Genomic DNA, 27,022 nt, shown 5'->3' on the forward strand with positions numbered 1-27,022 from the left:
ATACATAGCTCATACAGATGGGGAGGAAGACTAAGACAGCAGGGTGGAGAGTCCAAAGAGCATGGAGTTTGGAGTCTACAGTCAAGAAAGTGACATTTAATTATCAGAACTGCAAAATCTTCTATAGGAGCTGTAGAAAATCATTTGCAGCTCCTGTAAGGGATATGGCGCTCTCAAGAGTGTGTGGGAAGAGAATATATATATGAATTTTCTATATATAATATAATTTATATACATATAAAGCTATCAGTGTCTTCACTCAGGCTGGTTAAATAAAGGACATTATGAGATTGCAAGCCTTTCATAAAAGAGAGTCCAAAGTAGTGAATTACTTAAAAATTAGGCCCTGTGAGAAGTGCTTGAGGATTGTAGAGAATTTAAACTCAAGAAGAGAACACTCAGCCCAAGCATGAGAACACCAATACTATTTGGATGGCCTCAGAAGGTCCCATCACTATAGACAGAAAGTGTATCAAGAATTTCAGTACCAGCGACGGCAACTGTATCTTTGGAAAGTCAAGTGAGATGGTACCCACCTGTGACCCCAGCTCTGGGAAGGCTGAGATCATATCAGGAGTGTGAACCAAGACTGGGCTATATATTAAGACCCTGTCTGAAAACAGCGATAAAAGAGGATCCCAAAGAAATCTTGGGCCTCTTCCCCACTTCCCATCTACTGAGGACTAGGCTATACCCAGGAGGCAAAGAAGAGGAGGGAGAGAATATGGGTATTTGAACAGGTGACCACAGGCAAGATTGGAGAGTGTTCGGCTACAGGCTCAGAGAAGAGCCACGGTGCTAACTGCCACTGGTGCCAGGAGGGAACAGAGAGCCAACGTAGAGCTGAGGGCCTTGGAGCACCAAAGGAGCTCCCACTGAGCAACTCAGTGCTGAAGATCCCTACTGCATGGGGTTGGTTTTGAGAGTGTCAATCATAGGTGTGGCCCTGGGTGGCACAGTGTAAGTCAGCTGCTCTTCTGGTTCTCCTTATGACAGAAATAGACACTGAAGCTGGGGTCACTCTAGTTAGTATCTGAGCTGAGAAGAAGAAACAAAGCACAAGGTCCTATGGGGAGATGTTGGGGGAGCACTGAATTCTGAGTGTCCTGAATGTGAGGGGGCACTTGGTGTACAACAACAGGAGATAGTCACCTCGGTGACCCACCACCCCAGCTCTGGACCCCCCTAAAGGTAGCGCTCATTGTAATAGCCACCTGAGACCCAAGGGAAGGGATTTAAATTTCATTAAGAAGCTAATTTGAAAGCCTCTGTCACCGTTAAGATCCTATATTCCACAATTATTATGATGTATTAACTTGCTCCAGATTCTTCTCTCCTTTCCCTAAATGAAAGTATGACTGAGATGTGCCACTGGGCTTTACCCTCTCTCTATAGGAGCATGAGCAATGCTCCAAGCCTTGTCTTTGCCCAGATCTCTTCCTAACTTGACTCCTAGCCTGCCTCTAAATAGCCCCACCCAGCACCTCTAGCTCCACCTCTAGCTGAGGTCTCCTCGGCTCTCCACCCAAAGCTAGATTCCATGGCCTACTAGCCTCCTGGTCCTATCCCCTGCTGAGCATCCCCTTTCTAGCTTTTTACCTGGGCTCTGTGCAGTCTGCCTATCCTGTCCATACTACAATTGTCAGGGCTCTGATTTTTGGCAGTTGCTTTCCAATATCACATTGTAATATCATCCCCACCCCTAGGCCACCCACTTGATTCCTTAATCCAGCCCCCACGGGTTCTCACTTGGCCCCCGGTAAGAAGCTGGAGGGAGAACGCAGTATCCAGCTGCCTATATAGCCCCCTGAGTAAGGGGCATGATGAGCACCAATGTACAGCCCTCTCATCCCCTACCATCCCTCTGCCATCTTCAACCTCATCTTAGCAGGCAGCAGCTTTCAGACCATGCTAGTCACCTCCATAACATTTGGGCCACCCCCATCTATCACCAAGCCAGTGACCTCTCCATCCAGTAAAAGTGATACATCCTTTCCTGAACAAGTTCATTATCCCATGCTGTGAGTTCTCTGTGTGGAACAGATTGACCATTCAAGTCTACCCCCTCAGTTGAGGTTCCTGGCCCCTTCCAAGCAGAGGTCAGTCTCCTTCTCCCCAGATCGGCTTATTCTGATGCACTACTATCCTTGGATCATCTCCCTTAACCTGATGGGGCCAGGTGTCCGCTCCTTGGTGTCCCTGGGGGTCTACCTGTCTACCTCTCTTCTTCTACTCCAGGTACAAAGCACCATTAGGATAGCTGAGAAACTGTTTGAGCCACCAAGACTGGACATGCCACTCAGGGCCCGTGTCCTCATCTCTAACTGCCATGCAGTGATACTAGAGGAATTTATTTTGTACTCCTAAGAGAACAAGCGTGATATGATACAAGTCCTTAGAACATGCTCCAGGGTCACGTCACCCAAACCCAAACTGTGCTGAAGAGTTGGGCTTCTTAACTTAGTTCCTGAGAACTTAGAAATTGTAGAAGACAGAAATGTCAACTAGTACAACTTTTCCAAAATTTCCAGCTGAGATGGAAGCAGAACATGGTAGCTAAAATGGAAGGAAGACATCGTTCTCAAGGATGGGCTTCAGGGTTGACTGGCATGGCTTTGGGGCCCAGTCCTACAGTGATCTTAGCCCAGGAAGGAGATCAACCAGCTACAGCCAAGGCCTATTCAGTTAGAGGGGTACTTGAAAATTCTGTTCTCCTTTGTGAAGCCTTGGCACCATACACGTTAGTGTGAAAATCCCCCAAGGAGTGCTGGTGGCTAACCTGGATCAAAGATGCAGTGCAATGGCAAGCGTGTGGGGTTGGGTATCTCAGACGTACATGCCCAGTGTGAGCTGAAGACAAGTATTTACTCTGTAAAGTTCCGTCCTCTTCCTTAGCATATTGTACTAGCCACTGTTGGGTATTATATGGAGCTAATTACTCTCCAGCTTCTGGCATCCCATAGATATATTTACTTTGTACTTGTTAAATCATTCAGGAAGAGTAGAGATTCATGCTATTTACTTCATCTTTGCAGACAAATATATAGACATGAGCTGGGAGATTCGGTACTATTTTGCTTCCTGTGTTTTTCCATGTGGGTGGAATAGAGGGGGCAAGTTTTGTCTTCCATACTGAACCCATCTGTGCACAAAGCTGGGGCTCCCACGTTGAGGCTTCCAAAGGGAACTGGCATGGCCCGGTGGCTTGTAGAACAATCTCTCAGGGTCATCGGGGCACCAGATGCCGGATAATAGATCTGAGATTGTCCCCACATCTTTGCACATAGGACAAAACAGGCAAATCACAGCCCCCAGTGAAGGAGGTGCAAATGTTTGTGCGTATGCCTTTCTTCATCAAACAAATCCATTTCCATCCATAAAGTTGTATTCCTTGAACAGGGTACCTAACATAAAATCATAGAGCAGTGAAATAGAGAGAGAGAGAGAGAGAGAGAGAGAGAGAGAGAGAGAGAGAGAGAGAGAGAGGTGTTCCAGGAAAGGAAACTTCATCTTTGCCAGGAGGGAACGTGTAAAAAGCATAAATCATACTTTAGAGCCATCTCTAAATAGTGTTACCAAATAAGTCGATCTGTCCTACAATATTCTGAGATGCAATTTCTTGTGTCAGAGGTGATAACCGGGTCTCTATAAATAGTGTTTGGGCTTTGGGGGAGGGGTATTCCACAATAAAATTTTTATTTCTGAGTGTGAAATAAAACATCCAAGTTTTTAAAACTCAGTGCCCAACCCGAAGGCACAGAGCTCTAGACTGTACCCCTGTAAAGCGAGGTGCAGTAACTTCAATTTTCCATTCTTGTCTTTCATGGGTAATGAAGAGTCAGTTTGTTCCACATAAATGATTTTCCCCAAACATTAATTTCCTGAGTATTGACTATAAAACTGGGTTTTCTAGAAGTGATAAATAAATAGATTGGAATAAAAACTTTAATAGATGTCTGTAGTTTTATGGGCACAGGATCCTCGTGCATCTTTCTGCTATAAATAAAAGCCATAAAAGAGTCCTATGTAGAAGAAATAAAGGAACCATAAAGCCTGTGGTCATTAGTGTAGTGTTGGTAAACAAATGCACTTGAAATGGCTTGCCATCTGACTGGAGGGTTTGTTATGACCACATAAACGAGTTGATTTCTTCTAAGTGTATATTAAGTATGAGTTGTTGCTCTTGTACTAACACCAGCTCTCTCTCCCCAGATGCAAAGAGCTTAGCTGAAATGCTCATGAGGTAAGAACACAATGTTCTAATTGTTCCTGGGCATCATGTGGCAAAAGAACAGTTCCACTTTGCCTTGATTGTTTCTTAATGATAAGAATGATCTGAAGTTGGCGGCATATTTTCATTTCAACATACAATTTCCATTTCCATTCCAAAACATCCATGTAATGGTGGCTGGCTGCACGGACACCGAATGACTTGCCCCACATGGCTTCGTGTGGGCTGGGCTCAAGCAGTAGGGTGCTGCTGCTGCTGAAGCAGGGATCAAGGGTGTGTTAGGGAGAGCTTGAGTTTTGCTTATATTAGGGGTGAGCAGTCTCTGAGATCAAGATTTCTTTCTGCAGAGTTAGCCCACTTCAAGAAAGGCTACAAAAGGGAATGTGCTATGCACAGTGCTCCAAAGGCCCACAGTAAACTGAGAGACCCTCACCTTCAGTTCCTAGGTGCCTTGTGCACCCTTCTAGTTGTATATTCTCCAGTTCCTACTGCTATTGCCCCTGCACTCCAGGCCTCGCTGGAGCCTGCGTATTTTATCCTCAGCACTGTGGTGTCCCCATTCATCACTGATGTGCAGATGCAATGAATAGGGGCCGTGGAAGAACTGTCAAAAATAAGCTGCTTCCTTTCAAGCTTTACCTGTGAATGCCCACGGGACCAGTGGTAGACAATGGCATGAAGAGGAGGGAATGTCACTTCCATGCCCCCAGACTGCATTCTTTCTGTGCCCCCCCCAGTCCCCATTCACTTGCCTTCAAACATTCGTTCCCCTATGTTTTCTAACCTCTGCACTATGTAAAAATGGGAGCAGTGTGAGACTGAGCAGTTACATATGTGGGTTAATCAGATGGCACGTTACCTTTTCCCTAATACTCTTACTAAAAGCGTTTTAATAATGTAATGATCAGCCAGATGGTGGTGGTACATGCCTTCAATCCCAGCACTTGGGAGGCAGAGGCAAGCAGATCTCTGGGGTTTGAGGCCAGCCTGGTCTACAGGAGCTAGTTCCAGGACAGGCACCAAACAAAACAAAATAATGTAATGAACAAATAAAATGTGAAACAGGCAAATAAGCATGAAAATTATCAGAGTCCCTAGTAGGCAATGTGGGGTTGCCATTTTAGGTTGCCTTGATTGGGAGAAAAAGAGGATGAGTTGGAGCTCTTTCCACTCTGTATCCTCTGTGGCTGACTTCCCTTCCTGTCCATCTATACATGTAAAGCTGTCGATTTGTTATTCACCAGGAGTCCATGTCCTGTGTCACCAGAATCTTTGGCAGCATAGAAAGACTGGATGCCACTGATGTACCAAGATTGTTTCTCAGAAACATCTTTGGAGATACTGTGTTTTAAGCCTGTGTGTCTAAAGCAATAGTATGGCAGGAATCCAGGCTAACTCTGAAATGTTGGGTGACAGTAATTAGATGAATGTTGATGTCATTTGACAAGAGTAGGAATGTAGGAAGGTAAAGGCAGGGTACAGGCATTTTGAATTTTAGTGATTGAGTTTGGGAGCTGGGATTTATCAGAGCACAGGGCCTATGTGAGTCATGTAGAATTTAAAAGTTCTTTTCATAGCTCAGTGAATTTGTCCAATGGACAGATGGCTACAAGAGTTGGGGCTTGAATGAAAGGCAAACAAATCCAAGTTTCCTCAAAATATCTCCTTCAGGATATAGTTATAATCAGAAAACATCAGACTTCTGAGAGAGATTTTGCACAAATCTGCATAAAACCCTTCACGGCCATGCTCCTCTGGTAACCCATATTTGTTCGCTAAGAAAGTAAGATGCCTTGCAGTCTCATATGCTGGATCCGGGCCCCTCCGAACTTACCAGATGAAAGATCTAGAAAGTAAAGATGCAGAAGCTACTTGACTTATAACGACTGACTCAGCAGAACAAATTTTATAATGTAGGCTGGAAAACTGTGAATTAATTGACATTTAAAATGGGGCAATCTCCCATACAGTTCATTTTTTTTTCTTTCTGGCTGCTCTTGCAAAAGCTCTGTCATATATAATCAATAGTGTAAGTGATAAGAGCTGACTGGAGTTCTGCATGGCATGACCACTGCTTACCTCAGCTGCCCATTCGCAGGGGCCATTTTGCTAATCTGGCCCCAATAGGGCTTCTGCATCCTCCTGGAAAGTTGGAGGCAATTGCAGGATGCTTTCCCCCTGTTGTGTGGATTTTCCAGCCCCTCCTTCCCATTAGTGTCTCTCCCAATGTCCTTGAGGTGTCTGTATCCATAACTCACACCTGTACTTGAAGGATGTGAAACCATAGTCTGTGTTTTCTGTGTAGTAAGAATGATCTGAGTTTTGCTTCTTCTGAGAACCAAAATACGTGCCAGCATAACCTTCCCTGCTAGCTCCAGTGCAAGATCTTAGAAAGTAATAGACATTGATAAGGTCCCCAGAGCAAGATCTTAGAAAGTAATAGGCTTTGGTAAGGCAGATAGGCAGATAGAAGAGTTGAAAGGTCACCTGCTGAGTAGGAGTGAATCATAGTCTTCCCACTAGTTATCAATTAATGTTAAGAACATTAAAACTAGCAACCACTACCACTTCACATTGATAATTTTAGTTTTCTTTCAAAGAATGGAAGTGACTGGAAAACTTATTTACAAGCTCTTCTAAGAGGTAGGATTCACTGGGAAGGAGAGGCAGTGATGTTGTTATGCTGGGCCAGCTCAATCTTAGACTGACAGTATCCTGGCCAGGCCACCACAGACTGGGCAATTTAGCACTGTGTTTTGGAGGTGACCTAAGAGGTCTAGGCTAGTCTATCCATCAATAAAAAGTAGACCTCTGAGTTGTGGTCCCTAATCTGGATAACTTTTTTTTTGCCAGCTGAGGAGTTTGTAAGCTATGGTTAAGAGGAAAATATGAAGTCACAAGCTCATGTTCTGGTCTTCATGGCCAACAACTGACTTTCTCACCTTGGGCACATCATCCACTTTGCCTTCTGCTTCCCACCAGAACATGTTCAGAATTTCCCCTGCCTTTATCCTGTGTTACTGAAACATGTTCCCCCAGGGCTTTGATTACTAAGCAAGGATAGCTGTACTAGTCTGGTAATGAAGATGTTACCCAACTACAATCAGATACCTGGCCCTCCTGAGTCTCTCACTTAGCACTACCACCCAGCACAAGGCTCCACGGTCCCATGTGTGCATTTCATCCTAACAAATACCCCAGAGAGGAGAAATGCAACCCATTAGAACAACCAATTCTTGTTATTTATTTTGATTTCCTCCAAAGAACAACAGTGATTGGCAAAACTATTTCCAAGTACTTCTAATAGGTGGAACTCACTGAGAAGGAAAGGCAGTGATGTCACCATGCTGGGTGACAATCCTGAATGTAAGATTTTCTTTTCATTTGTTTCAGTAAAAATAACATTAAAAAAAGAAAAGGAAAGTAAGGAAAAGCAAACCTGGATTGAGAAGATAGCTCCGTGGATAACGTGCTTACTGTCCAAACATGAGGGCCTAAGTTTGCATTCCCAGCATTCACAGAAAAGCCAGGTGTTTCCATGGGTATTTGTAACCCCAGTGACAGGGGTGGAGCCAGTCAGACACCAGGGCCTTGCTGGCAGCTAGTCTTTCTGCTTCGGTAGCTCCAGGTTCAGTGAAAAGACATTGTCTCAAAAAAAAAAAAAATAAGATGGGGAATAAGACACCCTGATATCAACCTCTGGCCTCTATCTGTCTGTGCACAGACACATACACATATGTGTCACACAGAGAGAGACAGAGAGAGAGAGAGAGACACAGAGAGATAAAGAGAAACAAAAGAGAGAGGAGAGAGAAGAAAAAGAAGATGTGTGTACATCAGCCTCCAAGCTGCAGAGACTGCCTTGCTCTGAATAGTTACCAGCTTATGTCAGTGTCCAAGGACCAGCATCAGTATAGGAGCTGGTGCTAGAGAGAAAACTCAAACTTAGAATTTAAGTTAGCTTAGACTTTTCATGTTCACATCACTGTACATATAATCTCAAAATGTCCATCCAGATGTCACAAGCAGGTATAATCCTGCCTTTAGTTATTTTATACTTCAGTCATTTGATCATATTTGAAGCAAGTACATCTTCACTGGTACCCCAGAACTCACAACACACACACACACAAACACACAACTCAGATACACATACATTTACTCATATTCATAGACATACAAACACTTATAGACACACACACACACAAATGTACAAAATACACACACGCATACACACACTCATACACACACTCAAACACACACTCATACACAGGGGCACACACTCGAACCCAGATGCACACACATTCTGACACATGTGACTCTAAGGAAACATGAAGACTTTAGAGATTATAGAGACAACAGAGTTGCTGGGTAACCTGGGAAGACTGTCATAAGGCTTCCTCCACTCCCCGCAGCTGTCATTTTAATCAAACAGAAATGTCAAATGACTCAGCAGAGGTCACATTTTGATAGCTAACACATTCATCTGGGTCCTATGCTATGTCATTTTTTTTTAACCATCGTTTTGCTTCCTTAGTAAAAACGTGTAGAATCCTCTAGGTGTTGCCAATGGGTGTGTGCTAACTACATTGCTGAAAGGCTTGCTGTGGCTCTAATGACCAACGGTGATAATTTTTGAGGGTTGCCCTTTATATGTTAAATAGAAAACCAAACATGCCAGTAAATATTAATATCATGAACCATCTTAGTTGGAGCCCAGCTTTTTAAACCAGGAAGGTATCAACTACAGCACAGCCTTTGGAAGTAGGTTGCAAGGCTCATGGTTTATTGCCCGTGATAATGTCCCATGTTTAGAACATACTTATAGAGCACCTCCTTTCACCACCTGCTGTTGCGGGTTCTAGAGACATGTGAGGACCAGACCAGATGAGTATATCCCTGTGGAGCTGGGATTCCAGTGGGAGAGACAGATAATGAACAAGATCAACCAATTACATGTGTTTAATTGACTTGATTAAACGTACACCGGAGAGTAATGGTGCCAAGAAAGAAAACTAAATTAAGTAGAGAATGGGGCTAGGACGGGAGGGATTCCCCCGCAGGGTCAACCTGGCCTGCTGAGAAGATGACTGGTGGGCAAGCATCACAAGGACGTGGTGGGAGGGCTGGAGATCAGCTGTGGCCTTCACAGCAGTTACTTAGCTTTCCTCCTCCGTTCCTGTGACAGGGGACCATTTATTGTTACTCGAGTGTAACCTGTGATGGGTGCTCATAGTTTGTCGGAGCAGCTGCTGGCTGCCTTGGAACAGTGTTTGAGGAGAAGGAACCCGCTCGAGTTTCTATTTTCGTGCAAGGACATGCTCAAGTCCTCTGCGAGGCTTCTAAACAGGTCTTCTGGATACTCGCAGTGGAGGGACTGCCCGTATGTTTCTGTGGAAACTCAGATGGTGGAAACATGGCAGGCACACGGGCCCCCGAGGATCTCAAATGCTCCTCATTTCCTGCAACTCTGTGAATCTCTGCACTTTTCTCCCTTCTTTATTTAACCACAAGCGCAGGGGGAAGTGAAATAATTTGAAAGCGTATAGAGACCATGTGAAAAACCAGGCCAAAAGGCTTGAATTTGGGCTGCGAGTGATTGGCCTGATCACAGAAGATAACCCACTTACACCCAGCTACGAGTCTGCAGAACAGGGAATTCGGTTCAAGATTGAGCACTCGGAGAAGCAGTGAACCTTCCAGAAGTGGCCTTACTTATGGGGTGCTTTGTGAAGAAAGGGGCATCATAATATGTCCAGTTGTAACCTGGGCTTCAACAGTTTCTTAAAATGGACCCGATGTGGGTGGTTTAGGTCCCATCCGTCACTTGGTTTAGGAGTAGGTGAGGAAGAACAGGGGAAGCAGAGGCCTAAGAATTCCTCCATCCGAGATAAAAGCATGTGAGCCGCACTGGGCAGACCTTTCTTGCTCCTCCCCCTTGAGAGTAACTAGCAAAGGAGGCTGGGGAGGTGGTGCAGCGGGCGAAGACCCTGACATGCAAACTTTGGGACCCAAGTTTGAATCCCCAGCACTCATTAAAACTCAGATGTGTCTGTGTCTGAGTAGCCTAGAAGAAACAACTAGCGCTGGTTTCAGAGAGAGACTCTATCTCAAAACCAGAAGATAGAAAGCTATTGAGGAGGACAGCCAGCATCACCTCTGGCTTCCACGGGCACAGGCATGAAAGGCATGCATGCATACAGACACAAAAAAACAAGGAAGGAGGTAAGCATCCATCAGGCGAGCCTGCCTCCAGAAATTATCCTTTGTAGACTTTGAAGACTCTACCCTGGATCTAGGGCTGCCATAAACAGTCTCACTGATGAAGTGTACCAATGCCTTGCACTGGCGAGGGGGGTGCTTTATAAAACGTTTTAACATCTAGCAAATCCTCATAAAAGCCTGAACCACCCCTAACGTGGATTGCTAATTAAGGCCCCTGTCGGCTCTTTCAGATTTCCCTTCAGCATGAAAGTTTAACTTCGAGCTGCAGGCTGTAACCGGCTGTGATTACACCAGACAGTTTCACCACCTACTTCCATTTACTTTCAGAGAATTCGCTCTCAGAGTAATTTTCTGGTACACAAATTTTGAGATAAAATTATTTTAGTAATTGAAGTTTTTTTCCCCTCTATTTCAAAATACATGCTCAGCTAGGAAAACCAAAGTGGTGCTGGAGATGCTAACAAGACGAGTGATTTGTCACTTGAACAAAAACCAAAGGACACCAGACATCAATACAAATCTGTTAATGAAAGCACCGTCTAGTGCCCAGCTGGCCCACAGTCTTCCTCCCCTGCTGTCTTCGCTGTGTCTCGTGCCTGAGAAATGAGAATGTCACTGTCTGAGTGTCCCCTTTCTGTGTGCTTCATTTTCACTCTTACCCAAGAAACAGGGATTTTTCTCAAGGTTGATTTTTTTTATCGATTCCATCTATTAGAAATTTATATGTTCTGCATTTCCTTTGTCTACTGACATTTAATTGTGATAAATTTACCTTGAAAGAAGGAAAAGCATTTTTTCTATCATGTACATTCCCCTCTCTTCCCTCCAGGTTGTGTTCGTAATTAAACAATGAATATTGAGAGACAGGCTGGCATAGTTTCTCACTGAAGTGGATTGGCTAACACATCCTCTCCTTTATTCTCAGTAAGAACACGCGGACTTCAGATACCCTAAGCAAGCAGCAACAGACCCTGAGAATGCACATCGATATACCCAGGGCTCAGCTTTTGATTGAAGAGAGAGATACAATGGAGACCATAGGTGAGGCGCCTGCTGGTTCTGTTACCCAGAGTGGCTGCTGGAGCCAGGCTTTCTCATCCTCACCTGGGAGTATGGGAAGTGCTTGATAGGAGAATATCTTGGCTGTCCCATGAGTAGACAAACTGAAGGGAATAATAAATACTAGTAAATGTACTTTGAGAGTTCCCCAACTCTGCTAGCTTTGGGGCTTTCCTGAAGATACCATTGTCCCTCCAAAGATGAATATTTTACAACCCAGTGAGCCTCTGGGGCCCACCTCCTAAAACTCCATCTTAGAAATCGTCTGTATTCTCCTCACCAACTCCAACAAGGTCAGTTCCCCTTAAATACGCCTTCAAAATTTGATTATTAACACTTAAATAAATAAATGCCTCCATGTAGGCATTTCCCTGTTCCCAGCATTCCATAACATCCAGCCCCCCAGTTTCTCAGAAAAGCCATGAAAAAAAAACAGTTACTATGGCCTATTCACCCACAAACCCAACATCTTGACCAGTCACCTCCTCTTTGTAGCAGTCACAGCGGGCCCCTGACATTTGTTGAGAGCTCTCTAAATCCCACATGTTCTTATAGTGCTTTTTGTGGGTTAATTGCTCAATCTTCCATCAGCGCATAGGAAGCGTAACTGCTTTTATGTGAGATGTGAAAAGGTTTCCATAGCTGGCCAAAGTTACCAGGCAGAAGCCGACCCAGGGGTTCTGGCAGACCTCCAGTGCTGCCACCACACCATCCTCCTCCAGTGATCGGCCGTTGCCACCTGCTATCCTACTGACAGGATTCTTCAGCACCCTCGAAGTCCTGTGAGGCTTTGAGAACCATGAAATAGACCAGTATCTTAGTGGACAGCTACTGGGACTGCCTCTATATAAACGACATTTGTTTTGGACAGTGTCTGCCGCTCACTGCCAGGGCAATCCTTTCCCCATGGCCTGGATACACAGCCTGCCTCCCAGTCTGGTCCCTGAATATCTGCTGCCAGAAAGGCTGCAAGGGCAGGGCAGGGGAAGTCTCCTGTGGCACCTTCACCCTTTCCCTGTCCCACCGTCTTGACAAGTCTCTTGGGATGATGGCTTTGAAATGCCAAGGCCCAGGTTGCCCTCCCTGCATGGGAACTCAGTCCAAGGACAGCCTCATTTAGAAAAACTATGACCAAGTCTAGTCCGGTCCTCAGTCATCTGACTCCCATTAATTCTTAGGTCCTCGTCAAATAGTAAGCCCCTCTTTATCTGAAATGCAGGAGGGTGTGTTAGGTTTTCTCAGTGCAGACAGAAGAGCCAGCTTTGCTTCTAGTTGTCTATCTTTTTGCTGCTTAGGTTTTTGCACACACAGGGTCTCATTGACCTCTGGAAGTGAGGCATTAAAACAAAAATCACCTTTGACCTCACACTTCTCTAAGCCACACCCTGTGTGTTCACTTCAGAATACAGGGAGGCTAGGGAGCTTGGCCAGATCACAGTGTTAGATAATATGGTGAGGACTTAGGAAGGATGTTTGTAAGATGCTCCTCCTTAGACCTTCATAGTCCTTCAAATGCCTGTTACAACAGGATGGAGCTTGTCAGTGGCACACAGCTTCCAGGGCTCTTTGTTGCTGGCTGAACACCAGACGGTCTCCCGTCATCCCTGTATGTCACCAGGACCTGTGGCCAGAGATGCATCACAATCTGCCCCACATCATCTGTCACCCACCATCCTTTGCCTCCTATAGTTCCCTAATAGCGGGTCAATGGCATTTCCTAATTACTAGGAAACAATCCAGGTTTTGGTTATAAAAAAATATGAGACCGCCATTCATCTCTGCCCAGAATGGATGGTTAACTTCCTAAACAGACAGACACTTGATATTTCCTAGGACAGGTTTATAATCCAGCCATGAATCTCATATTTGGAGGAAAAAAAAAAACCCTGCCCACCAGAATCCTCAACACGGCTGTGTTATGAATGACCAACCAATGCAGAGAGAGGGCCTCTGGTGCCAGCTCTAATTGTGAGACTCCATCTCTGTGCAGATCCATCTCTGTGCACTCTCTGTGAGGGGTCAGATGACAGCTCGAGAGCCAAGCCTCCCAGCCCGGCTCTGGCACTCAACTGGGCACCAACCTGTGCTGTGCCACCCGCTGGGACACTCACAGGCAGCTTGGCAGCCTCCTCCCCAGTTCTCTGCCAAGAAATTTGATTCTAACTTCAAGAGGCCTTTCCTCCCCTGCCAGAGCCTGAACAGCAACTGGGTTTTGTAAGGCTCGCTCTGTTCAGAGCCATTTTTGGGCACAGAAGCTTTGCCGTGTTGTTTGTGAACACCGCATCAGTGCCCCCCACCCCACCCCTTCTGACATGTTGTAGCAGGTCCTGGCTAACTGGTAATCAGAACCTTATCTTGAATCACAGTCTTTGAAAATGTACAGAAACTATATATATCCCAACCAAAGTCTCCCTCTATGTCAAAGAACTCTAAGCGTGGAAAGTAATGGCAGTCCTCAGACACACAGTGGCACACGCCTCACACAGCTGGTCCCTGAGAACTCGGAGGCAGACAGAATCCACCTCGGCCCTGACTCCTGCCTCCCCAGCCCTCAGGCTGAGCTCTGAGAGTTCTCTTACAAGAGAGACATCCTGGAAGTCAGTCAAAGCATGCACTAAAGATTAAAGCTCAGAAGGAGCAGGAAAAGAGCAGGCCTTATCCCTTTAAAGGAGAGGAAAAAGCCCACCAATTTCTTCCGGATAGCCCTTCTCTCCTTTGTCCTCCAAACACTGGCTGAGGTCAGTGTGGCAGCCAACCCCGTTGTGGAAGACTGCAAGGTTTCGTCCCCTAGTTCCTCAGAGTGTTCCAACAGCCAAAGGGGCCTGCCCCGTGAGGCAACCCTGCTACTGGGAACACTGACATTGTACACTATCTTGGGCAAGCTTTGGACAAACACATAAACCTGAGGTGTGTTAAGTGGTCAGCTACCCCACTGGTGTTGGTTTCATAAAAAACTGAGCCCAAAGAGAGAAAAAACACACCTCAGCGTAGCTACCCTTCTCTGTACCAAAGTGTGTGTGATCTTTAGACAGACACAAACACAGTGCTGGCTATCCTCGTTAAACACACTTTGTTTTTCTGTGTGTCCCCTCTTATAGATGACCGCTCCACCGTCCTGCTGACGGATGCTGACTTTGGAGAGGCAGCTAAACAGAAGTCACTGACAGTAACTCACACGGTGCATTATCAATCCGTATCTCAGGCCACCGGGCCCCTAGTGGACGTTTCAGATGCTCGGCCAGGAACGAGTGAGTGGTCAACGGTGCTTGGAATATGTGGGTGTTATCAATGCTGACAGTATCCATGTCCCTAGCAAACAAAACCGTGGGGCTTCTCAACTGCACACCTAAGTAATAGATGTGATGAACTTTGAACTGGGATATTGAAATTTCGCTTATTATTTGACACTGGTAGATGTGTGTCAACTCAAACCAATAAGTCTTAGTCTTGGTTTACTATAGATATTGCTAGAAATGTCAAGTGAATTGAATCCTTTGAACTTTCTACTACATGGAAAAGAGAAGGGTGATTGACTTTAGTGTGTCTTGGCAGTGTCCCATTTGGGGAGAGAAACAACCTCACATGTGTTATTCTCAGCACCTTTTCATAAAGCAGGTGTCAGAGTCCTTGTTTCACTATTGGAAGATGGAGTTTCAAACAGACAGCCCCAAGTTGCACATATCAAGTAAGAAAGCCAGGAGGCTGCTGCTAACATGTCTGACCTCATAGCTTACATTTCTTCTCCTACACACAGAGAGAAAAATGATGGTTTTGGTTAATCTAAAGATTTTGTTGTGCTTAATTATTCATATTTGCATCCATAATAGATGGAAATTAATAACTGCAAAGAAGTTAAGTCTCCTAAATGTGAATCTAGCTTATTAATTAGATAGCCTTGTTTCTTCATAATTGAAACTATTCTTAAATCCCCTTAAAGGGTGAGAAATTAATGTCCTGATTGCTGGCATTTTGGAAGCTTTGCTGCCTAGCTTTTAAGTCCCTAATCACTCTCTTTGCACAAAGTAGTGCACACTTGTAGACCGGCATAATATCATGAGGAAAATCCATGATTTATTGCCTAAAGCTGTGGTCTGCAAGTTCTAGCTTGTGCTGTGCAATGAGCTTTGTGAAGCAACTGATCAATCCCCAAACCAGGTTTTCATACTCAGTAAGGCACTGAACATGGGCTGAGAATCATCTGAAACTGTGCTTTGGCCACGCTGAAGCCGTGTTTGGTTTGTCCCCTGTGCTAAGCATGCTTACTTCCTTCTGAGGAAGTCAGGATGTTCTGAAGACACACATAGTGTGTGAGTGGAGCTACTAGGTCCCTGGGCTTATGTCTACAAGCTAAGAGCCTTGTTACTAAAATGCTTCAAGGCCTTTGACCTCTCTCCAACCACAGTTTAGCTCAGTCCCTTCAGGGCAGTGTCCTCTTAGGTTTCTAGGCTACTTTTTGCTCTTAAATTGGGGAAATTGACACATCTGGGAGACACGTCTTACCTGCTTCGATCACAGCATGTGGGTTCTATCCGCTAGGTAAAAGGCAACACAGAATTGTGCTTTGCTTTGAATAGCCAAAGAGCAAAGATATGCTCTATGGGTATCACAAATATTTAACACAGGAGGAGGCAGGGACAGGAATGTACCAGAAACTTCCAACTGCATGAAGAATAAGCCCTGGGATAATGGGAAGTGGTGGTTTTGATGGCATTTAAAATATCGACAGAGATGAATTTGCATCATGTACAGACACAGGTACTCCAGCAAGCAGTCAGGCATCCTGGGAAGGATGTGCTACATGCCTTAGTACTATCAAGTTGTTAAACATCACTGGGGAAATGGAGGAATTCATTCATTCAGCATTTAGACATGTTTGTTTGGGTTTTACTTTGCATATATGGCTCATACTCAGTGGCAGAAATGCAAATAAAATGAAGAAAAATGTTTGCTTTCATCCTAGTGGGGAAAGCAGACATTAAACAAGGAATATGTTTTCTTCCTCAGTAAATGCTAGATGAAGACAAGACAGAATGAAGAGATGCAGGGTCAAGGAAATCTGGAGCAGGAACAGTGGGAGGGAGCTTCCCAGACTGGGGTCCTTTGGGAAGGCTTCTATGGAAGCGTTGACCCAGGACAGAGGGTATCACGGTCATTAGACAAAGGACTGGAGCTGGTCATCGGCAGAGAACAGGAAGGGAAAGACCCCAAGACGCTCCAGAGTGCTGGAGTAGATACAGCCCTGCGGTGCTGCCATAAAGAGAGAGAAACAGCTGCCCAAGCCAGGCCATGCATTTGGATTTCATTCTGATATTCTCCCAGAATCCAGCCTGGCTGTCACCTGGAAACACTACAATCGGAGAATGCATTTGTTTCTTTCCTTTACAGTGAATGTCATTAAACCATGCTGACAGTGAGCAAAGCTATTCAAATGCTTGCCTCACCCTCCTCCCATCCTAAGATGGATTTGTTTAGCGTCGTCCTGAAAACACTGTTGAAGATGTTTGGAATTCTTTTAATTTTCTCATTAACTATTTTCTCAAAACTACAAATATGAGAGAACAACAGTATTCGGGGTTTTGTTTTGTTTTGTTTTTAATTATGACAGTGGATGACTGGCCCCACAGCAGCTTGAAAGCTTGAAACTTAGAAATGTTCTGGAACCCAGGTCCTTGGTCTTGCTCCCTGCAGTTTGTCACCAGGTGTCATATCTGTGTCTACACAATCATGTGGTCTGGTGGCATGAGTTCAGTTTGTTACAGCTTGTTGTATCCGCAGAGATTCATTCCTGCAGCCAGCTATGTACCTAGGGGTTCTGCCTCTGCTAATGCAGCTGCATATAAATCAAACTCTTCGTAGATGAGAATTCCACCTGTACCAAGCGGGGCTGAGGCTTCCTGATCACGATTCTCCCTCAGACATGCAGTGAAACAGAGTTCTACAGTGGTTGCATTAAATTAGGTGCTATTAGGAATCTGTGCTTTGAAGTGTGTGGGAGGACACACACACACACGTTCTATGCAAACACTGTCATCTTGTCAGAGAGTCTTGAGTATCTTCAGGCTTTGGTATCCAAGGCGGTTCTAGAATCCAGTCCTTATGACTGCCAGGGTTTCTTTGATTTAACTATATTTCCCGTAGTCTCAACCACAAAAGACAACATTCTTCTATCCTCTGCATTAGGATCATGTTGTATTTCAGGAGCCTTTGTTTGTGACTGGAGTATCTGAAAGCTGTTGTTTGTATACAAACATGATTGCATTGCAGAATGTGTGTTCTTAAGTATTTTATTAGCCTGCCAGAGAGTTGTGCCAAATTCTTATCATGGCTGCGGAATGTAAATAAGGCGCCATCCGTTGCTTTCCGCGTATGAATACCCATCTTTTGGTCATGTCTTCTCCTCAGGTCACATCTTTTCTCCTGCATGGATGACAATGATGTTGTACACACTTGAACCCAGGGCTCATTTACATCCTGCTCCCAGCACATGTCATAGTACCTGACATACCTTAGGTACCTGCTAAAGATATTCAAGTGCTTATCAGCTATGGAGTGCTGAAATCAAAATAAAAAGTGGGAATCAAAAGATATTTAACTTACTAGAGTAGAACTGGAGAATTCAATTGATGTCCCCTCTTTCTCACCCATCCTCAGAGTGGTGTAATGAATGACCTATGAAGTTTTAGGGTCTGGATCTCATGTTTACCTGAAAGTTATCTATTCATTCATCAATTTACTCACTTGTATACAGAGCATTTACCAGGCATTCATTAAATACCATCCTTCCTTGATATCTATGGGTTCCAGGACTTCCAAGTTGCTAAAAGCCGTGGCTGCTGAAGCGCCTTGTGTAAAAGGTCTCTCTTAGTTTGCTTTCTATTGCTGTGAAGAACATCATGACCAGTATCAGTTTAGAAAAGACAATGTTTGTTCCAGCCTACACATCACTGATTATAGTCCATCACTGAGGAAGTCAGGGCAGGAACTCAGACACACCAGGAACCTGGAGGAAGGAGCTGAGGCCGAGGTCATGGAGGGTGCTGCTTACTGGCTTGCTCTCCATGGTTTGCTCAGCCTGCTTTTCTTACACTATGCAAGGCCACCTGCTCAAGAGTGGAACCAACCACAGTGTGCTGGACCCTCCCCTCCTCATCAATCACTAAGAAAATGCCGCACAAACCTATCTACAAGTCAGTCTGATGAAGGCATTTTCTCAGTTGAGGTTCCTTCTTCCTAGATGACTCTAGCTTGTGTTAAGTTAACAAAATAATAACCGACACAATGATCCAGTGTTTCTATAGAACATGTGCTCATCCTCACGTGCACTTTAAATAACCTTCAGATTCCTTAAAATGCCTGGTATACTGTATATCCCGTGTGAATAATTGCTATCCTATACTAGCTAGAGAACAATGACATCTCTACATGTCCAAGATGGACACATTTTATTTTCTAGATATATGTGATCTGTGATTGGCTGAACCTTTGTGTGTAGAACCTGTAGAACCAGTGGATGTAGAGAATATATATATATCTTATATTGAAATGTATTATATATAACATGTTGAATTCAACATATTATATATATATTTGAATATATAATATATTATATATGTTGAACTTTTTATCTGTCAAATATATTATATATTTAAGTGTATTATATATACTATATATTCAAATAAACATGAATATGCATATATACTCTTATCACACAGAATGTTACTAGAGAATTAGTACAGGGAAAAATAGCTCCTGTGGGCAAGGTGACCCAGCGATAGAGTGCACCATAAGCCCTGGATAAACATTTGCTATTTAAATAGGGAAGTGGTCAGCTCCACTCCTAAGCATGAGAAGACTGCTGAGCTCCCCATGCATAGCCGAATCCTCATCTACAAGGCCTGCCGAGGATTAAAGGAAGACTAATCCAGTGAGTGCGGCCCATGTGATGTGCTTTGTAACCACCCTACTACCCACACAATCCTCTCTGATCCCAAATTCAGGATAATTAAAATAATTTGATTCAATGGGCAGAAACGTAATGCAGATTTAGACCCAGAGTTGAGAGGCCAGGAGGTATTTATAGCCCTTGCCCTCTAACTCATTGGCTGCTTAGCAAGCGTGCTGCTTAATCACCAAGTTGTATTTATATTAGAGGTTTGGGAGCCTGGCAAAGATCTGCCATGCAGGGACAGAAAAGTCCCTAGATGAGCTAGTAACTATGCAAAGAAAACACTGAGCAGAATTCAAGTATTTGCATCTCTGCCTTGAAGGCTGTCACACCTCATTCAGTTAAGATACAAAATAATAGTCACCCAAACCTGGTTATTTAAAAAAAAAATGTGTCAAGTATCCTTGCCTTCCCACATCCTGACACAATTCCAACCCTGGGACACCTACATAGCACAGAACAGAACTGTGGCCTACGGCTGAGAAAACTAATACCATGACCTATATTTTTAGTATTTATCAGGCCACTGCCAGCGCTGTCCTCATCCAGGGGGAAAGAAAGAAAAAAGAAAAGAATAATGAGTAGAATTAACTTGAAAAGAGTTCTAGCTTTGAATAGAAATTTTCCAAATAGGGAGGTCTCAGTGGGGGAGGGGGCTGTGGGAAGGAAGGCCTGTGCCCTACCACTGAGGAGCCATCTTTCAAAGGCAGGAAACACAGCAAGAATGTGAGAGACTTGAAAAGACAGGTAGGGACTTTGAATCTGCCCCGTGCCAGCATCCAGGTGAAGAGAAAACTCAAGAATCCTCTACAAGAAACCCAAAGAATAAGCATGAGATTCCTCAAAACTTACATAAGGGGCTGGGTAATTTTCTAGAAAAGACTCATTAGCATTTAAATAACAAGCTGTACTTATTTAAGCTCCACTTATCAAAGACATTTAGACTCCTACCCATGACACTGTTTTTCCATCTCGTGGAGGACCTCTCTGGAATGTTCCTCTTCCTTGGGAAAAGCACAATTATCATTCACACCTTGTTGTGTGCTGGGCTCTGACACTCGGGCATAGCTCATTTGCATTCTCACCAAGACCAAAAACTATCTTCTAATAAAGCCTTCTTCTACGGAATTTTGCAAGAGATGAAATGTGTCTTAAAAAAAAATCAAATCAATGCAGTTGAGAGCGTGCATCAGGACTGGGTCTTCTGATGACCCAGAGAATCTTAAAATGTATTGATTTGGCTGTCTTCTTAATGTTCCTCTCCTGAATCTTAGAATGATGGATTGGTTCAAATACCAATAACTAGAAACCTGAAAAGGGGAAAATCTCTCTCACACACACATACACAAAAAGGCTTCTTCCTGATGTCCAGCATCAGCATTTCTTGTTCCAACAGAGATTATAGACAAGTCATGGTCATGTGGCCACCTAACTACAGACCCAGACAGCCAGGATCAGGCTACATCTGACTGAGAGAGAGAGTGCCTGAGCAGATGGGCAGAAGAGCTGTGTCATGCCTAATCTGCCATTGTTCATCCATGAAGAGGTTTCAGGCTGTACTGTGGGCCATAGAGATAGTTCCAAAGGTAGACCCTTGCCTCTGCTCTGGAGACATCCAAGTTTATGGGAGCATGCAATTGAGAGTAGGCAGCGATGTCAAAAATTAGATCCCAGTTTGCTCCTTTGAGATAACTGTATCAGCAATGAATACAGAGTGGCCAGACCATGCCATTACAAGAAGCAGAAAATTCAGCAGTGGAAGGACTCTTCCAGGACCCGAGGCTACTATTCCATTCAGATGGAATCCCAGAAAAAAAAAATCACTCCAGGGAACAGAACACTTCCCCTCCTTCACAGAATTCCAGGAAAAGTAATACGCTGACCCATTCCAGGGTCCAACACAGGTAGCCGCTAGTATGTCCCTTTTTTCATCACAGTGGTTGAGTTAAGAGCACTCTGCCCTACTCACTTGCTGCCTCAGTTCCAGATTTATAGAAGACACACACCCCTGACAGCAGCCTGCTGACATGTGCACACATGTTATCCAGATGATATGATCAATAGATAGTTAAATAGTAAGTATCCAAGTCTTGGTCACTGAAGTTCCCATGATGCTTGAGAGACTTGCTATCATGTGCTGAGAGAATGCCGGACCAGAAAGAAGATACGGTCTTTTGTCTCCAAGGACTTCAGCTTAAATAACCGGATGGGAAATTGAACTGATGAGTCAATAAGAAACCACAAGTCTTCAGAGACTCTGATGTCAGTGTCATAAGGCTTCAGTCTGTTCATTGGACATCCTGAACTAAGATGTAGTTTTTGTTCTCTCTGCTGGGGGCAATTGTCTCCTGGGTCTATTTCATAAGCCACCATCATGAGGACCCACCCTCTTCCTGTGTGACCTCATCTTGACTGATCCCGCATGAAAGGACTATTTTTCCAAATGAGATCACAGTCTACATCCCTGGAGTCAAGATGAGAACATGTACTTGAGGGGAAGTAAGGAACAGGGTGTAATTCAGTCCACACCAGCAATGGAGGGTGAACAAACCTTAGAAAGAAAATCTTGTTCAAATACATTTGGTCAAGTTTTCTTATCTATGGGAGATGTTGATACTTAGAAAGTTTAAATGACTGTTTCTGGTCATAAAATTGTTCATGGCCACAAACAAGGTTCTGATATACAGATTTCAAACCCAAATGGGTTGTTCTTCTGTGTATGGAATTAAAAAAAAAATTAAGTATCTGATGAACTTGGTAAGCCATGAAAAAAAGCAAGAGGACTTTCAATAGGAAAAGCCAAGGAAGGCTTCCCTGGGGCTTGGCTGAGTGAGGGGGCAGGAGGTGAGGGATGGCAGCTGCATGCTGTACTTAACCCCTGAAGACAGATACACATTACCTCTCACTCCTTGCAGATCCCACTACCAGGAGGAACGCGAAAGCTGGACCCACAGCAAGAAACCGGTACGCCAGCCAGTGGACGCTCAACAGACCCCACCCTACCATCTCAGCACACACCCTCACCACGGACTGGAGACTGCCCACACCCAGGGCTACAGGATCCGTGGACAAGGAGAGTGACAGCTACAGTGTCAGCCCATCACAAGACACAGGTGGGCCCTGCATTCTTCTTCCCTGATCACAGCAGGCTTTCCCAGGCTCTCTGAGAAGGGGAGCCTGTGTAACCTTTCTTCCCTCCTGCCTAGCTTGTCTCCTGAAGGTCACTTTAAAATGATACCCATTTCTCGGCCAGTTCTCAGGCCAACTGTGCAGCTTTTCCCATATGCAAGACCTCCCTGGGTTCTGCAGGATTTAACCGAAACATCTCTTGCTGGTGTCTTGGATCTCCCACCCATGATGCTTCTTCCCTTTTAGTTTTTATCCTATAGACAGAAAGAGACACTTTTACATTCTCACCCACGCAATGGCAGTAACTGCTGATTGCACTCTGAAGGCGTCTGACCCACTCCCACCTCCAGGACTAAGTGCCTGAACTTGACATTCCTTCAATAACAAGGTCACAGCATCCCCTATAGAGGGAACATGGGCTGTTCCTTTTGGCAATGAACCAGGTTGATTGTAAGGTAAACAAGCCATGGCATTGATGGTGTCAACCACCATGATCTCACTTCCAACGTGAACTTCCCTAATCTTTGAGATCTGAATCTAATAGCTATAGGAAAGGTTAACAGTCATTTTTCTTCCTTCACAATGCACTTCAAAAACAGGACTCCAAAGGCGGTATGTCACCGCGGGATTTTATTTTTATGTCTGTTATTTCTCTTAGAAGGTTCTCAGAGTTCCATGGAGGTAACTTCAAAACTTTGCTGTAGATGTAAAATGCAGGGGTGCTTTTAACAGAAACAAAATGGCCTTGTTATTATAAGGCCTGTTTGTACTGGTTTCTGTCCTATTTTCTAGTTCCCATCAAGAGAGGTAACCATAAAGGATACATTCCGGATACCAGGCATTGTTCTGCCTTGTGAAAAAGCCAGTCTTCAGAATGTGTGCATAATGTGTGTGTGTACGCACATGGACACAAGGAGACCAGAGGTTGACACTAAGTGTCTTCCTTAATCACCCTCATCTTGTTTTCTTTGAGACAGGGTCTCTCACTAACTCTGGAGCTCACTAATTCACCTAACCTGGTTCAGCAGCAAGCCCCAGGGATCCTCCTGCCTCTACTAAATGCAGTTTTTATGTGGGCACTAGAGTTCAAACCCATATCCTTATATTTCAGTGACAGGTGCTTTATTGACTCAGCCAACTCCAGCCTTTTGTTCTAAGACCCATCCCAGCTTCCTTCCCAAGTTAAGGCCCATGGAGCTGAACCACAGAATTTGGATATCCATGCCAATTACAGAGTCTCTGCAGGGCAGACGTGTTTGCGGGTCGGAGTAGGAAGGGCTGCTGTGGCTTTGACACTGCCTCCCAAGTGTCCCTGCCAAAAGCCAAATTATTTAAGAAGAAGGCTTTGATTATTTATGAAAATGCCCAGTGCTGGGATATGTGACCACAGCAGCTGAGCTGGTGCAAAGTCCCTGAGCTTTGTTGGTGAAGCTGTCCTCAGAGTAGTAGAAGACAAATCCTCAGACAGAGCCAAGCCTCTCCTAGGTCCTATCAGTCTGCACATTACAGCTAGAAACCAGGAAAGGTCATCTGGTTGGTTCACACATGGACCACCAACTAAGTCGTTCCTCCTCTTTTCTCCCTCCCATGGTACAGACCGAGCCAGGAGCAGCATGGTCTCCACAGAAAGTGCCTCCTCTACCTACGAAGAACTGGCCAGGGCCTACGAACATGCCAAGATGGAAGAACAGCTGAGGCATGCCAAGTTCACCATCACAGAGTGCTTCATATCTGACACGTCCTCCGAGCAGTTGACGGCAGGGACAAACGAGTACACGGACAGTCTGACCTCCAGTACCCCTTCAGAATCGGGGATCTGCAGATTCACTGCGTCTCCCCCGAAACCTCAGGATGGAGGCCGAGTGATGAACATGGCGGTTCCGAAGGCCCATCGGCCAGGTGAGGAGGTAGGGTGGGGACCTGCTTAGGTCATCTGTCTACCGTGCACACTCTCTCAGTCCTCAGATTGCGTGGGTGTTCTTCTTGCTGACTGACTGCTGCAGAACACATCACTCCACAGTTATCTGCTGCAAGCAATAATATTCACTTATTTTATTCATGAATCTTGAGATTTGATCAAAGTCTAGTGAGGAAAGCAAGCCATAACTGTGGGATCCACTTCTAAAAAATGACTAACTCAACTTCCAAGTCTTTACCAGCCCTGTTTCCCACGTAAGTCTTTCCAGAATGTGGCCTAAGCATCCTCCTAACATGGTGAGTTAGATCTAAGTGCATGCATTCTAAATTGAGAGGAAGTGGAAATAGACATTTTATTAAGGTTAGTGGGGGAACCATATTAATCAATTTGCTATTATGATAACAAATTTGCCTAGGCTGGGTACTTGGTAAGGAAAGAGAGTTTATTTAGTTTTAGAGTCTGATGGTATGGTGCTGCCATCAATTACTATAAAGTGAGGGTCTCATAGTAAATAATATTTGGGGGGCTGGGATATATCTGTACAAAAAGACCACACACTCTGTATGGGAAAGAACTCTTATAACAGCTAGCTCTTAAGAGAATTAATGCAGAACCACCTTAAACCTTGTCAACCATGACCTACTGAACTTCCACTGGGTTCCTACTCCCTACAACCCCACCACCTCCCAGCATCAACACTCTGAAAACTAAGCTTCCCACACTGGGGTCCTCAGACACACACTCAGCCATCCCCAGCCCTAGTACTGACACATGCCTTCCAGGTAGGCTATTGTCCAAGAAGAGCCCAGGAAACTGGGGTCAAAGGAAACACATCCCATCTCCTTGATGAGAGAGTCAATGGTCAAGAGCTGTTCTAATACTGTTTCACTGGGGGATTTTGAAAGGGAAAAGGTCTTAGCAGGGGAACTGCATTACCCAGTTGTTCACTGAGATAACGGGAACTGGGGAATGGAACTCTGGTGCTAATGTGATTTCAGCTTGACCTTGTGCAAATACGCTGGGCTTGGGAGTGAGATCTAAACTTCGCACTTGATGAGGGCTGACAGGCAGAGGTCCAGTCTTTCACAGTGCTGATGAGTCTGAGGACTTTTAGCTAGTCTGAGGTCTAGCTAAAAGAAAAGACCCACCACCTCCATCCACCTGACCACAGTACAGAGGGCCCTGGTTGGGCATTGTGTCACAAGTCTTGGTTTTCTGTCGAAGCTCAGTTGTTACATGTTGGCTGTAGTATTGGCAAACCATGCCCAGCACAACTGAAGGAGAACTTTGGCTTGAATCCGCAAGGCCAGTAGACTGCTAACCAAGGAATCAGCTTCCCTGTTGTTTCCCACCTGTAAGAAACGCCCCGCCCCCCAGGCCTTCCCCTTCACGGACTAGCCAAGGAGCCACATGGAACAGTGAACTTCTTTGCCTGAGCCACAGCAATGGCACTATTTAAAAATATTATGCCTTCCCTTTTAAGTTATGATCACTGCTGAAGTAAGGCCCTAATAAATACGGATACTAAAGTATGTAAAATAAGAATTATCTATCTAGCAAGTAATCTCCCAAGAGTCATGGCAGAGACTAAAAAATCTAAAGAGTCGGAACTACATTTATTTTTACATTGTCTATCTCTGCCAGGGAGAGGACAAGATGTTATTTGTGGGTGTTTTTATTTCACGTATTTTGCTATGCTGAGTGTTTATTTAAAAGGCGAATGCAGATAAGATGCGATAAACTGAATGGCTTTTAGACCTTGCTCATCCTAGAGGTGTCGAGAGCAGCAGCAGGAGAGATGAGCTGTAGGCATTTTGTTTAGCTTCACTGGCAACTGTGGATGGGCGTGGCGCTGGTGCCATAGTGGGGGGATTATCCATGAGAGTGCTACAAAGTGCAGAGAAGCAAAGAGGAGAGAATGTGTTCTGGGTACCAACCTATTTCCAGAAAGTCGTTAGGACCCCTGCAGTGTAGGAGGCTCCGAAACATGCCACCACTTCCCCTTCAAGCGTGATTTAGGGCATAGAAAACACTTCCAGCTAGGATGACTGCCCTACTTTTGCAAGCCTTTAAATTATTGAAGGTTTGACCTTTCTCTCTGATGACATGTTGTCTGTATAGTTGGGTTAAAAAAATTTTATTTAAAGTTTATACTTTTATTCATGACATTGCTTCCTGAATCCCTTAGAGCATCCCAAAGATCACCACAAAGTGGCTATTGTCTTACTGAATTATTTAAAGTGGAGTGATTTTATAACTTTAGATATGAATAATTTCTTAAATCAATATGAGTACTGATATCCACAGACTTTGTTTTGTCTACTCCACAGGGCTGGATTATTATTGAATTTTTAATATGCTCTAGAGAGAGATTCCATCTTCTGAGGTCCCTTCTGTTGTTCCTTCTTACTACAACTAAAGTTGGTGTGGACGAAGAATTGGTTATGGAGGACCCCAGGTCCAGTGTGACAATAGATCTGGAGGTGTAGTGACACCCAAAGCAGGCAGATCAGCA

The 27,022-nt window shown here is 44.6% G+C and overlaps 1 protein-coding gene across 2 annotated transcripts in view; it reads left to right on the top strand.

Moving 5' to 3' along the window:
* Dscam (DS cell adhesion molecule) overlaps positions 1-27,022 on the top strand; it is a 570,981-nt gene that overhangs the window by 526,932 nt on the left and 17,027 nt on the right. For both annotated transcript variants that reach the window (XM_085685855.2, XM_085685856.2), the window contains exons 28-32: positions 4,213-4,243; positions 11,382-11,497; positions 14,614-14,763; positions 22,376-22,573; positions 24,186-24,488. In XM_085685855.2, coding sequence (XP_085541981.1) covers positions 4,213-4,243; positions 11,382-11,497; positions 14,614-14,763; positions 22,376-22,573; positions 24,186-24,488 — 798 coding nt within the window. The remainder of the gene's footprint in view (positions 1-4,212; positions 4,244-11,381; positions 11,498-14,613; positions 14,764-22,375; positions 22,574-24,185; positions 24,489-27,022) is intronic.

This window comes from Myodes glareolus, chromosome 2, assembly GCF_982192425.1.
Source record: "Myodes glareolus chromosome 2, mMyoGla1.1, whole genome shotgun sequence".
NCBI lineage: Eukaryota > Metazoa > Chordata > Mammalia > Rodentia > Cricetidae > Myodes > Myodes glareolus.